Source organism: Balaenoptera borealis (assembly GCF_965194805.1).
Source record: "Balaenoptera borealis genome assembly, chromosome: 5".
Classification (NCBI taxonomy): domain Eukaryota; kingdom Metazoa; phylum Chordata; class Mammalia; order Artiodactyla; family Balaenopteridae; genus Balaenoptera; species Balaenoptera borealis.
This window is the reverse complement of record NC_138862.1, coordinates 69,323,622-69,337,210: the sequence shown is the minus strand read 5'-3', so window position 1 is coordinate 69,337,210 and position 13,589 is coordinate 69,323,622. Positions and strand designations below refer to the sequence as shown.

Below are 13,589 nucleotides of genomic sequence, written 5' to 3'. Positions count from 1 at the left end.
TTTGGTTTATGTTGCAATGACTGCTCTGCTACTGAAACCCAGAAGCAGCCACAGACGATCTGGGGACAAACGGGCATGGCTGTTTTCCAGTAAAACTTTATTTAGAAAAAGAGGGAGGCCAGATGGGTCCCACAATCCATCACTTGCCAATCCCAATTCAGTGGAAAGCTGGGCTAAATTGCCTTTTCTCTCCTCCTTTCACTCACAGTGGGAAATTTGGACAGGTCTTTCGACTTGTAGAAAAGAAAACTGGAAAAATCTGGGCAGGGAAATTCTTCAAGGCGTATTCAGCAAAAGAGAAAGAGAACATCCGGCAGGAGATCAGCATCATGAACTGCCTCCACCACCCCAAGCTGGTCCAGTGTGTGGACGCCTTCGAGGAGAAGGCCAACATCGTCATGGTCCTGGAAATGTGAGTGTCCTGCCGCGGGGCGGCCCAGGCGCCATGGGCCTGGGATCCCCTTGTGTGACTCCCCCACTGTCCCGCCACCACCCTCCGCCCCAAGATGGAGAGCACCGTGGGCCAGGGGGTGATGTGCACGACACTCAGCAGCCCGTACGGCCGGGTGCCAACCGCTGGGAACAGTCCGTCTGTGCCTGGTGCTGGCCCTGACCCACTGCCCACCAGCCGCCTCTGCTCATCTCCAGAACACACTGGCAGGTCTTTGAGGACCGCTGCCCCCTTCTCACCCTCACCTCCCTGTGAAAGGCTCAAGGCTACCCCTCGGCTCCTTGGTTTCATTCAGGGCATTCTGACCTAGAGGTGGCTTTAGAGCAGAAGAGGGGGGACAGGGCAACTTCCCGACCAGCCTGTGAGAGAGAAGGGGGCCCAGGGCTGGGAGCTCAGAATGCAGGAGTGTAAGCCTCGCTCCCGTCCTCCTGCTCTGCTCTGTGTGCCCCTGGCCCACGCTGGTTTGTTCTCTCTTGACCTCTCACTCACCAAAGAGCAGCGCTTTCTGAGCTGGGCTGCACAGAGGCAGGGGGATGACCAGATGACGTCCAGCCAAGGCTTTCCTGGACTCCATTGTTTCTTCGAGTCCCAGTCCTCCACCTCTCTCCCCTCTGAGTGCTGGTCTGCATGTGCACAAACACACACACACACACACACACATAAACATACATACACGCACAAACACACACAAACATACATACATGCACAAACACACACACACATATAAACATACATACACACACACACACACACATACAAACATACTGGAGTCAGTAAGCCAGATATGCTCCGTAGTGTGTATTTTTTAAGCATTTCTTTTCCTTTTTTAATGTGAATTTTAAAAGTATATGATACAATCATATCAAAAAATATAAGAAAATACACAATGAGAAGTCCCATTCCTACCCCTGTCTCCCATCTACCCTGTTCCTACCCTGCCTCAGCACCACTGGTAACCAATTTTCTTGGTTTTGTCTGTGTCCTTCCAAAGTTTCTTTATGAAAATGCAAGCATATATTATTTACATATATATTATTCATATTCATATATGAATAATATATATATATGTAATGTATGTATATATACACATACTTCCCACCTTTTAACCCAAAGACAAGTTTCACTCAATATTCTATACTTGGCTTCTTTCCATTCAACAGTGTATCTTGGAGGGAGGCCCACATCAGTAGCCGGGGGGCTTCCTCACTCTCCCTGCTCCCTGGGATCTCAGCGCATGCATAGACCACAGGTTATTCGTCTTCTTTTGATAGGGGTTTGGATGGTTTCCAGGCTTTGGCTTTTGCAAAAAAAGCAGTGTTTATAACCTTGTACATACAGCTTTACACTCATGCCTGTGTACATCTGTAGGGTAAATTCCCAGAAGCGTGGGAATGCTGGATCAAAGGGGATGTGCATTTGAAAGCTTTAGCAATATTCTGAAATCGCCCTCAGCATCCTTGAACTGTTCATCCCGGGCTTCAGGGATCTCAGTCCTTCGGAGAGGACTCTGTCAACATCTCGGTGTTCTTTCCTGGGAAAGGTGAAACCAGTGAGGCATCCCCAGTTTGAGGAGTGACTCCCCTCACTCCGTGAACCTTTGCTGTGTTTCCTTTCAGTTTGTGTTCCTCAGGAAAGGCAATCGTGGTTAAGAGACAGACTTGAGTCTGAGAAACCTCACTTCAATCCCTGCTCTGCCTCTTGTTGACGACCTTGAATAAGTTGCCCAACTGTGCCAATCATTAGTTTTATTACCTGTAAAAGGAGGCTATAAACCATCTCGTGTATAATGTGGGAATTAGATGGAATAACATGTGTCAGGCACAGGCTGTATAATTGAGAGTTATTCTTAGGAGTATGATGCATTGACTTTTTCTGTATCCTGGTCTTTTTTCCACTTAAAATTATTTTGTGAGCACTTTAACACCCAACTGGTTGTGTGGAACAAATCCTACTATTCAGGAAACCTGAGGTCAGCTTCTATTACTGTCGAGCTGTGATATTGTAATTATTAAATCCTTTCAGCGAGGAGAGGTATTTGGATTAGAGTCCCTTTTGGTTCTAAAATTCTGCAGTTCTGTGGAACTTTTACACAGATTCAAAGAAAATCTTCCTTCGTCTCTTAGAATCAGTTTTCAGCCCCAAATTCAAACTTCCCTCCCCACTTCTAGGAAAGATTTAACCCATGTCCATGGCCTCACTCATTATACCCTCACAATAGCCCTGTGGGCTGCAGCCTTTCACATTTATTGTAGAACAGGTTGCTTGGTCCAGGCAGCATGGGCGTGTGGGGACATGTGAAGAAATGTCTTATCTTTGGAAGTTAAACCTTGAGCAAGTTCGTGAGAAGGTGCAGGAGCAGGTAGGAGGCAGCCAAGCCTGGGCGAGGCTGGGCAGCAGCACCAGTGGGCAGAATACCATACTTAGCTTGGAATTGGGAGTTGGCAAGCTGGATGGAAAATGTTGGGAGAAAACGTACGAGGGCTTCAGCTGGTCTGGCTTTCATCCCTCCACCCCACGCCTCCCCCGTGGACAGGAGTGAGTCTTACATTCACAGATGCCAGATGATTCTCCTGCACTTGGGGTAAGGAGCTTGCCCCTTGATAGGAACTCGACCAAAGAAGAAGGAGCAGATTCATACTCAATCTGTACTTCCCTTCCAGCTTAAACAGACCTGGCCACTGAGAAGGCAAAGGTTGGCTTTCAGCAGTACGATTTGCTCTTCTCCTTGTTTGATGGAGAAACAGATTAAGAGAAGGACAATCCCTGGTGATACAGAAAAATGAAAATGTATTGCAGGGTCCCAGCCTTCAGATCAGCCGCCTCAGATACAGTGAGAGACCAGAATTAATGTGTCTTCAGCCTTTCTGACCTCCGATTATGGGACAAGCCCCTATCGTTGTAGCAGTGTTGCTCTGATACAGGAGTTCCTTCAGGCTCCGGGCCTGGAGTCAGGGCTGGTCCTTTTGGGACATTCCAAGTGCTGGTGGGCCCCTGAGCACTGAAGCAGATGTGCAGCTTAAGCTGAGTCATCCATTGCCCATCTCACCTTCATGCTGCCATTGGCAAAACTGATCAAAGAATAAGCGGCTAGCTGCCATGAGACAAGGAGGAGAGGGTCTGGGTTTGGAGGCCCCTGAAGTGTCATCCTTCTGGCTGCCACTGAGGGCTGGCCAATGTCTACAGTTGGGGGATAAATTCGATCCCTTGGAATAAGGTAGGTATTCATTCATTCATTCACTCACTCATCACTGTTAATTTATTAAGCACACATTTCCTCCGCCCAATCTTGGCCTATGGCTTTATCCGATCTCTGTGGGTGGCAGCTTCTTTCCACCCACAGTCTTGAGCGTTTTGAAAAGAAACCTGTATAGAACCATTAATCCTCTTTATGTAACCCCTTCCATCCTCAAAAATGGGCCACAAGGACAGTTTTCAAAATACATTAAATAAATTTGAATAGGTTTGAACCTATTTGCACCTCTACTAAATAGGTTACCTCTAGAACTGCAGCAGTAATTATCTCCACGGCTCAGATTTCCACCACTCATTGCCTCAGACGTTCCCAAGGACACTGCAAAAAATGATTTCTTGCTTTTTCAGAATATTTTAAATTTAAAACCAAACATTTTGGGGTACCTTTGTTCCAGATATTGCCAGGTAAAAACAAGGTTCTAGAGGTAAGCCGGACCTTTTCCAGACATGTTCACAAACAACTTTAAGACAAGGCAGACTTGATGGGAAAAGTGCAGAGATGAGACTGTGGGAACCCAGGGAGGGAAAGATCATATGATGAAACTGGGAGTGATTTCTCAGAGGACATGAATTTCAGCTGGCTTCCCAGGGGTGGTAACTGAGTAAGCCAATATTTTTCAAACTTGTCTGATCTTAAGAATGACCTGGGGTACTCATTAAAAATATGGATCACAACCCTTCCAAGATTTTCTAAATTAGAATCTGCAGGGGAGAAGCTTGGGAGTCTGTATTTTCAACAAGAGCCCCCACTGGTTCTTTAAAAAAAAAAAAAAAAGATAATTAACATTATTGAGCACTTACTATGTGCCAGGCACTTTTCTAAGCACTTTACCTGTATTAATTCACTCAATCTTCACAGCAACCCTGTGAGATAGTGCTGTTTTTATCTGCATCTTACAGATGAGGAAATTGGGGCTCAGAGATGTTAAGAATGGCCTGAAACCTAGGAACCTAGGAATGGAGATTAGAGTTTGACCTAGAGCCTGGGTGGAGGGCAACAGAAATGAAGGGCTTGAGGACAGAGGCGCCACCTGCTGGCCACACAAGGACCTCCTTCTCGGTTGGTTCTAAAGCATTGGTTCCAGCGCCCCCCAGCGGCCACTGGCCCAGACTGACCTTTACCCGCTCAGCCCTCCCAGAAGTCTTTGTCCTGTGGTGATGGAGACCCACAGAGGTTTCCGTGTGCTGGGCCCCATGGTGCGTCCTTGTCTGTCTCTCCCTCAGGGGTCAGTAACAAGATCCACTTGGCCCGCAGCAGGTTGTCAGATGATAATTAACATGTGCTGAGCACCCACTGTGTGTCAGGCATGATGCTTTACAAAAGTTCCTTCATTCCTAACTACTATGATGTAGGGACAGATGAGGAAACTGGGGCTCAGAAAGGTTAAGTAACTTGCCTAAGCCACAGAGACAGGATTCAAACTCAGCTCTTTCCCATCTTTGTGATGACTCCCTTAGAAGAGGGAAGCCCCTTGGAAGAGAACAGGCTCAGAAGGAAGCCCACTCAACCTTGTTCAGCTGGTGGATCTACAGGCCATTGTAAAAAAAGAACTTACTGATGTCTGGATGCTACATAAGTTACCAAGGGGATGCTTTAAGGTTTCTGAGCAGCGAGCAAGGAAGGTGGGTTCGGAGGGCAGGGAGAGGGGAACAGAGAGACCCCATGTGACTCAGCATTTGCACTGAAGGGAAATATGCTGGCTGGCCAATCCTTAGAAAAGACGCCCACTGCAGGCCCCAGAACCACCATGGCCAGGATCCAAAGTCTATCCAGGCAGGAAGGATGTACTACACTCCCAGCCTGGGCCAGGGAGCAGGCGAGGCAAGTTAGTTATGGCTGGAAGGAGTAAACTGATGTTATAGGCCTAGCCAGAGGAAGCAAATCGATCACAACTGTAAGTATAATAGGTTACAGCCAATGAGTTTTACAAAATGTGCTGATGCTCCGTATTATTGAAGATATTTTTCTGTTTCTGGCTATGCAAAACAAATGCTTACGGGTACTGTGAGTTTTTAAACTTCAATTCTTTATGACTAAAAGACATGGCTGGAGAACAGGATAATCCCTCACATCTATAGTCATTTGGGGGAAAGAGGCTGCCTGGCAGTTACCCTTTTTGCTTAGGAGATCATTCTAGATCTCTCAGTTCATGGCCACCTCTGAAACTGCCTAGGCTAGATGCTTCCCTGAACCCCTCCAAAGCTTAGTGGGCACAGGCAGGGTCCCCCAAGCAGGAAACCAGGAGGCCCAGGCCGTCCTCACACAGTGGGAGACTGGGACCAGCATAACGGGGCAGTGGTCTGGAACTCGGGAAGCTGCAGAAAATGCCTGGTACCCCCATACACTGGGCTTTCCTGGCCGTGACCCCTTCCCCCAGCCTGCCCTGGCCAGGCTCCCCGCTCCTGTGGTCTGAGCGCCCCCTCTGTGCCCGCAGCGTGTCCGGGGGCGAGCTGTTCGAGCGCATCATCGACGAGGACTTCGAGCTGACCGAGCGGGAGTGCATCAAGTACATGAGGCAGATCTCGGAGGGGGTGGAGTACATCCACAAGCAGGGCATTGTCCACCTGGACCTCAAGCCCGAGAACATCATGTGTGTCAACAAGACGGGCACCAGGATCAAGCTCATCGACTTCGGTCTGGCCAGGAGGTTGGGTAAGGCCGAGCCACCTCTCCTGTTGTCACCAACATGTCATGGCGGTGGCCGTGGCTCTTTGTGTTCCATGCGCTGTATTAGAGACAACGGTATTAGAGGGGATGTACCGGATTGGAGCTGAGATCAGAGGCCGTGGAGACTGCCCCTCCCACTTACTAGCTGTGGGAACCTATGTCTCGAATTTCTTATCTGTAAAATGGGATAACAGTAGGACTCACCTCATAGAGTTGTTAGGGGATCACTGAGTTAATATAGATAGAATGATAAGAGCAGTACCTCGCACATAGTAAGCACTTTGTAGGTGTTTTCATTTATTTTATCATTATTATTTTTTTCACTCTGGTGCCTTCAGCAGCAGAACATTTTGCTGATGGTGCTTCCTCACATTTGCATCCTACTGTACAGTTTCCAGAGCACTTTCACCTACTTTCTCTCATCTGATTCTCACAGCAACCCTTTGAGGCAGGCAGGGCAGATTTTATGAGCCTCAATTTATAGACCAGGAAACCGAGGTTCACAGTAGCTTTGCCCAGCAAGTCCCACAATGAGCTGGGGTGGAATGAGGACCTGGGACCTAGTCCAGGGCTCTCTGAAGCATCACTGCTATTCCTGCCCTTTCAGGAGGCAGGGCACGATAGGGGAAGGTGGTCAGGGCCTAAGTACCCAACCCAAGAGTCATTTGGTGGGTGATGGTCCTCTATGGCTCAGGGGCACCACCTCAGGGTTACGGTTTTTCCCAGCTAACCTCCCAGCAGCTCCTGGGAAGAGAGATGTGACGCTACGCGTGGAGAGGTGGGGGTGGGGAGGGGAGGAACATGGCTCAGGAGTCAGACCCCCTGGGTTAGGTCCTGACCACCATTTACCGGGGGGCGGGGGGGAGTCACTCCCTGGGCCTCCCTTTTCTCCTTGGGAGATGGGGGTCGTCCTCCTTAGGGTTGGCCAGAGCATTAAATAGGAAAGTCCTCATAAAGCAGGCAGCAGGGTACAAATGACAGACTGAATGGTAGAGATTATTTTCAAGCACAAGTCACCACCCCTGTCTCAGGGAACTCGTGGGAGAGACAGACACACGGAAAGCCATTTGATCCGGGGCAGGACTGTAACGGGCTCTCCCCCCTCCGTCAACCCCGCCCAAGCATTTGAGGTTCGCATGCAGTTTGTCGGTTTCACTGGTGTACCGATGCACTTGTTCCACGGGGAGGCTACTGTCTCTGCGCCGTCCTGCAAGGGGAGAGCCGCTGAAGGCCGGCCTTGCCTGTGTCCCTCCCAGGCATCTGCTTACCTCGGGTTGGCTTAGGGATGTTCTGGCGATTGATCCCTCTCCATCCTGGTTGCAGAGAACGCGGGGTCTCTGAAGGTCCTCTTTGGCACCCCAGAGTTCGTGGCACCTGAAGTGATCAACTATGAGCCCATTGGCTACGCCACAGATATGTGGAGCATCGGGGTCATCTGCTACATCCTGTGAGTCCTGGGGCGCATGGGGGGAGGGTCCCCAGGCTGCCCTGATGTTGAAGGGACCAGGGCGGGTCCTGATGGGGAGCCCACCTAGAGTCAGGAGGGTGGTAGGCTCCCATCCCCCTCCTCGCTGGCCTGCCTGGCTTCTGTGCTCCCGGTGATGTCCACGGCCCACATCACACTTCTGCAGGAGCGTCTAGCTCTACACAGCAAGAGCCCCATTCTGGGCCCCTCACCATCCTTGATGCTGGCCACCTAGGGGCCTTTGGTCAGGAGGACAGGAACGTGGCTGGTGCCATGGAATTTACCTTCATGTGTGTGCATGGGTCCATAGAGAAGCAGGGAGAGAGCCCAGGTGTACATCTCCTGTGGGTGTCATCGTCATCTTCAGAGGATCACACCCCATCCTCACGGCAGAGGGACCCCAAATTCCAGCCTCATCTCTACGTCCAGTATACGGACTAATTAATAAGCACTTTTGATGATAGAGCCTTTAGTGGGACCCATAGACAACAGAAAGCTACTGTGTAGTAATTAGAATTGGGAAATTAGGTGGAAAATAGGAAGCCATTCCGTTAAAAAATGCTGGAGAAAAGAGGGAAGGCCAGTAATCTAGACCAGTGCTTCACAGACAGTAATATGAGGGAATCACCTGGGCTGCTCCTTAGATTACAAGTTCTGATTCAGAAGCTCCAGGGGACCTGAGAATCCACATTTCTAACAGGTGCTGGTTGCTGATGGTGCTGGTCTGAAGACAGCACTTTGAGTACCAGGCCCTAGAACACACCCTCTTGTTGGGATCTGGCTGATTTAGTCTCTGAAGCCTCAGGCTGCAAGCAGGCACTAGCCTTAGTGGCAGCCCCTGAGCTTGTGTGACATCACACAGTTAGGGGATGGTCTCCCTGAAAATGCAGATATGCATGTAGTCATTTTGTAAAAAAGTTTTTGTTGTTAAAGCAAAAGGACAAATTACACATTTTCACAGAAAACTTGAATATGACCTCTAAGAATACTTTCTTAGATCCCTGGGGTCTTCAGACCCCAGTGTGAGAAATGGCTTTAGGTGATTCTACTGCACAGCCAGGTTTAGGAACCACTGTTACAAAAGCTTTAGCAGAAGCAGAGTGATTCTGTGTGTGTGTGTGTGTGTGTGTGTGTGTGTGCGCGCGCGCGCCAATGTGGCTTCTTCACGTGCTCAGGAGTCTTACTCTCCCTGTGGGCTATTAGGACAGCCTCCCTCAGTTGAACCTGTGTCACAGGTTCTGTACCGCAGAGAGGCATCTTCCTCCCTACTTGGGGTAACCCCCACCAACACAGCCTCCCCCAGAGCAGCAGAGAAGAAACTCTGGCCAGGAGTGCATCTCCCTGCCTCTCCCTGCCCAGTCCCCTCCAGGAGAAAGGGAGCTGAGGAGTGAAGAAAACTGTGCCAGATTCTGTAGTGCTGGCGCCTTGGTATAAAGGAGAGCAGGGCAGTGGGGACTGCCCCAGGCTGGGTGGGGCTCACGCTGGATCTTTGCCCAGGAGAGACTCTTGGGAAACGGTCTTTTGTCAGCTCCCTCTGTTCAGACCCAGCTGCCCTGTGGCCTGGCTTGGTCCTGGGTCCCCCTGCAGCCATCAAGGAGACTTGCCTTACTCTCTCCATCGGTTTTTCCACTGCTGTAGAATCAGGACCATCTGTTTGGTCCTCAGAATAAACCTGGGAGTGGGGCATGGCAGAGATTCGATCTTCATTTGGCATTGAGGTCACAGGAGCCAGGGAAGCCCACATGGCTGCCCACTTCCCACAGTCCTAGAGCATGGCCAGCCGTCCCAGTTCACCCAGCACTGATGGGTTTCCCAGGATACAGGACTTTCAGTGCTGAAGTGAGGACCATCCTGGGCAAACTAGGACGATTGGTCTCCCTATGGCTCAGGGCCAGACTGGTGACTAGACGCTCAGTGAATTTGCACAGTGAACACACCTATACCCAGACCCGGAAACCTCACAATACCAGGCCCGCAGCCCTCCCGGTGCCCAGGCTCTGGTTACTCCCTCAGGGGTAACCTGATCCCCATTCTGACGTCAGGCACTGTGTTCACCTGCTTTTGAACTTTATATAAACGAAATCATACAGAAGGATGTGCCTGGCTTCCTCTGCCCCGCCTTGTTTGTGACCCCCATTCATGTTACGGTGTGTAGCTGTAGGCTGTTCATTCTTGGTGCTGTATAGTGTTTCACTCTGTGAACCTCATCCAGTTTACTTATCCATTCTATGCTGATGGGCTTTTGACTAGACTCCAGTTTGGGGTATTGCGAGTATTCCGGTACACGTGCTTTAGTGAATATCTTTATGCATTTCTGTTGGATATATATTCTAGAACTAGAATTACTGGGTCACAAGAGCACTTTATTTTATTTTATTTTTTTTTGTAAGCGTTTTTTCATTCAACACTTTTTTTTTTTTAATTAATTAATTAATTAATTTTTGGCTGCGTAGGGTCTTCGTTTCTGTGCGAGGGCTTTCTCTAGTTGTGGCAAGCGGGGACCACTCTTCATCGCGGTGCGCGGGCCTCTCACTATCGCGGCCTCTCTCGCTGCGGAGCACAGGCTCCAGACGCGCAGGCTCAGCAGTTGTGGCTCACGGGCCCAGTTGCTCCGCGGCATGTGGGATCTTCCCAGACCAGGGCTTGAACCCGTGTCCCCTGCATTAGCAGGCAGATTCTCAACCACTGCGCCACCAGGGAAGCCCAGCACTTTATTTTAAAATGAAACTTCTTTGAGGTGGAAGAAGTAATTTGGATAACATGTTACATGGTTTGCTAGATTACTTTTAAAGCTGAGACCTAGGAATAGGGAAGGGCTCTTTGAAATGGGGGGAGAATAATTTTGATGAACGGGGCACCAGCCTGAAGGCGTCTGGACGGAGGCGGGAGGAGGGTGGAGAGGTGCCTGTGGAAGGGGGCAGGTGAGCAGCGGGGGTGACGGACACAGGCCAGCCCTACACAGCCTCCTGTAGCCTCCCCAGCTTCCTGCCTGCTGGGAAGACAGCACCTCTGCGGGCTGCTCTGCCCTGCGGGACTTTTCCCGCTGGCTCTCACAGTGGGGACTGAGGTCTGGGAGTCTCTCTCCTCAACTAGGGCTCTCAGCAGGGCGTGTGGTGTGAGAACAGAAGGTGGAGCCAGCCAGATTGCTTCCTCTCAGCCCCTGCTATGCAGAGTTCTGGAGCCACTGCCGGAAGCCCCCAGAAGAGGTTCTCTGGCGGCCCTCGTGCACCCTCCATCCCTCTCTTTGGAGCTTGGAGTCCTTGTCAGGGTCACCTTCCTCGTTTGTGCCAGAGGATAACCACCCGCCCCCACGGCATCTCCTTTCTGGGGCCAGTGAGAGGTGGGGAGCTGGGGGACAGGTGATAACAGATGTGTCCCTCAGCGCAGATTTGGTGAGCACCTCCTAAGTGAGCAGCTGTGTCCCATAGGTTGTTTTGACTTTGCTGAGGGAACTCCTCACACCCTTGGAGAGATCGGGGCAGATCCTGTCGTGGCACAGGAGACCTGGCTCCACTGCCTGCCCAGGGTCCCCAGGCAGGGTAGAGATGCAGCAGGTGGGGTTGGGGGCCCCTTACCCTCTCACCCCTGATTCTGAAGGGAGAAGCAGATTTCGTGAATCTGCTGGAGACTTCTGCTGTTACCAATACCCATTGGTTTCTGGCAGGAAGAGAGAGGACCAGGCTCTCTAGGCCACACTTCAACCGTGAAGACATTCTAAGCCCCGCCTCCTTTTCTAAGACCTCCTTCCCTCTCTTATCTCCCTCCCCCCATTTCCTTAGGACTTGCTGTTCCCTTACTGCCTGTGGAGACACCAAAACCCTTCTCTGTACCCTGCCCTCACCCCTACCCCAGAATTCCTTCTCCTCCTCCCCTCCCCCAAACTGCTGCCCTGCTTTCTCCTCCCTACCATCTTCCTGCTGTGCTCAGCAGCAGACTTCCCATCTCAGCTCATTTGTGAGCACGCACCATGGTCCAGAGAGCCAGGTCCATCCCCGTCTGGAATCTAACTTCTGGGGACAGCAGCCTAGTGAGCTGCGGAGAAGTCCCAGTGCCCAAGCATCAGGTACCTACTCAGACTCAGATATGGATGCAGGGCTCTTCAGAGGGATCCAGTAGCTCCACCCAGGGCTGCTTCTGCCCTCTTAGCTGCTGAGTCCAGACATGCTCTCTATTGCAGCTCCTGAGACCTCCAGGCACCCCACATCCACACTGGGCCCAGACACCACCTGCAGGTTTTGCTCTCCAGGAACTTGGGCTGTGGTTAACATGACTAAACCCTGGGTCTGTCTTTCCTAGGCTACTGCACAAAACGATGCCCAGCTCTTCCTGTGGGGCCTGCCCCGCCCTCTCAAATCTTCCCACCACACCAGGGAATGAGTATCCCAAGGATAAAATGGGATAAAAGACTACTAACCCCTTCCTAAGCGCTCAGTAGTTCTGCTGGAAGATGTATGGCCTCCTTTGCTGGCCATTCATGCAGTGGAGTCATCTGCTTAAAAAACACCATAGAGAAAGTGTAGTTCAAGAGGCATTTCTGCCTTCTGTCTCCTGATGTTCTGTCCTCCACGCAGAACAGGCCCCCGCATCAGATTCCCTGGTGAAGTTTGGCTGCAGTAAGAGATTAAGAATTAAGAAATTAGAACACCCTGCAGTCATGTCCTTAGTTGACTCATTAGCACAAAGACTAATATTTAACCATTAAAAATGAACATTAAGACTCTGTATACACTTGTGAAAGACAATGTCAAGTGAGGAAAAAGTAGAGCATCCAAGAACTTGCCCACACTGATTACAATTTTGTGAAAACCAGACAAATTCACTGGTTATGTTGGGGAGGAAAAAACTTTCCTCTACCTTTTTGGTTCAGTTCTTGGGGGTCTGCAAGTCAAACTGACAAAAGACAGATTAACGGGACTTCCCTGATGGCACAGTGGCTAAGACTCCACGCTCCCAATGCAGGGGACCCAGGTTCGATCCCTGGCCAGGGAACTAGATCCCATATGCATGCTGCAACTAACAGTTCACATGCCACAACTAAGGAGCCCACATGCAGCAACTAAGACCCAGCACAACCAAATAAATAAATTAATTTAAAAAAAAAAAGACAGATTAACAAAAAATACAGATTTAATTATGTACATATGCACAGGTGTTCATAAAGAAATGTGACTCAAGGTACCTTTAAAATTTGGGGCTTGTTTATACTACTTTAACAAAGAGTGATAAATTATACAGAAATAACTAGACGAAGGAAAAAGGGTTTGGAGCTTCTGGAGGGAGTAAATTGTGACAAGGTGACTAGGAAATGTATAGGGACTGTTCAGCAAGATCTAATATGCAGACGAGAGTCTTTCTCCTCTTCCTGGGAAGAGAAGAAATGGACAAATAGAACAAATGGAAATTTATGTCACCTTAACGAAGAGAAATTTATGTCCTGCTTTTAGACAGAAAGAGGGAGGACAAAGGGCTAATTGCCTTCAGCTCAAGGCAATTTTTATGCCCAAGTTCATATTTTGGGGTGGTATACTCTGATCCCCTTCAGTTAAAACCTAGGTAAGACTAGGAAAAGAGGTGAGCAGCTGTGTTTTTAATGCTAGGGTTACTATGTTTGTTGATTGGGTTGAACAACCCAACCATACATGATCCTATGCAAATTCTAGCAATAAAGAAAAAGTACAAGAAAGGAAGTTTAAAAATTCTGCAAAATCCCACCACCACGAAACGGCATTAATAAAATTCGAATACTCTCTTCA

At 49.7% G+C, this 13,589-nt stretch overlaps 1 protein-coding gene and 1 long non-coding RNA gene across 9 annotated transcripts in view; both read left to right on the top strand.

The window, feature by feature from the left end:
• MYLK (myosin light chain kinase) overlaps window positions 1–13,589 on the top strand; it is a 276,906-nt gene that overhangs the window by 245,849 nt on the left and 17,468 nt on the right. For all 8 annotated transcript variants that reach the window (XM_082394846.1, XM_082394844.1, XM_082394845.1 and 5 more), the window contains 3 exons: window positions 209–412; window positions 6,139–6,356; window positions 7,695–7,818. In XM_082394846.1, the coding sequence (XP_082250972.1) occupies window positions 209–412; window positions 6,139–6,356; window positions 7,695–7,818 (546 nt within the window). The remainder of the gene's footprint in view (window positions 1–208; window positions 413–6,138; window positions 6,357–7,694; window positions 7,819–13,589) is intronic.
• LOC309630152 lies at window positions 9,939–12,939 on the top strand. The gene is made up of 2 exons (XR_014245458.1): window positions 9,939–10,185; window positions 10,534–12,939. It is a non-coding gene; the product is annotated as an uncharacterized lncRNA (long non-coding RNA).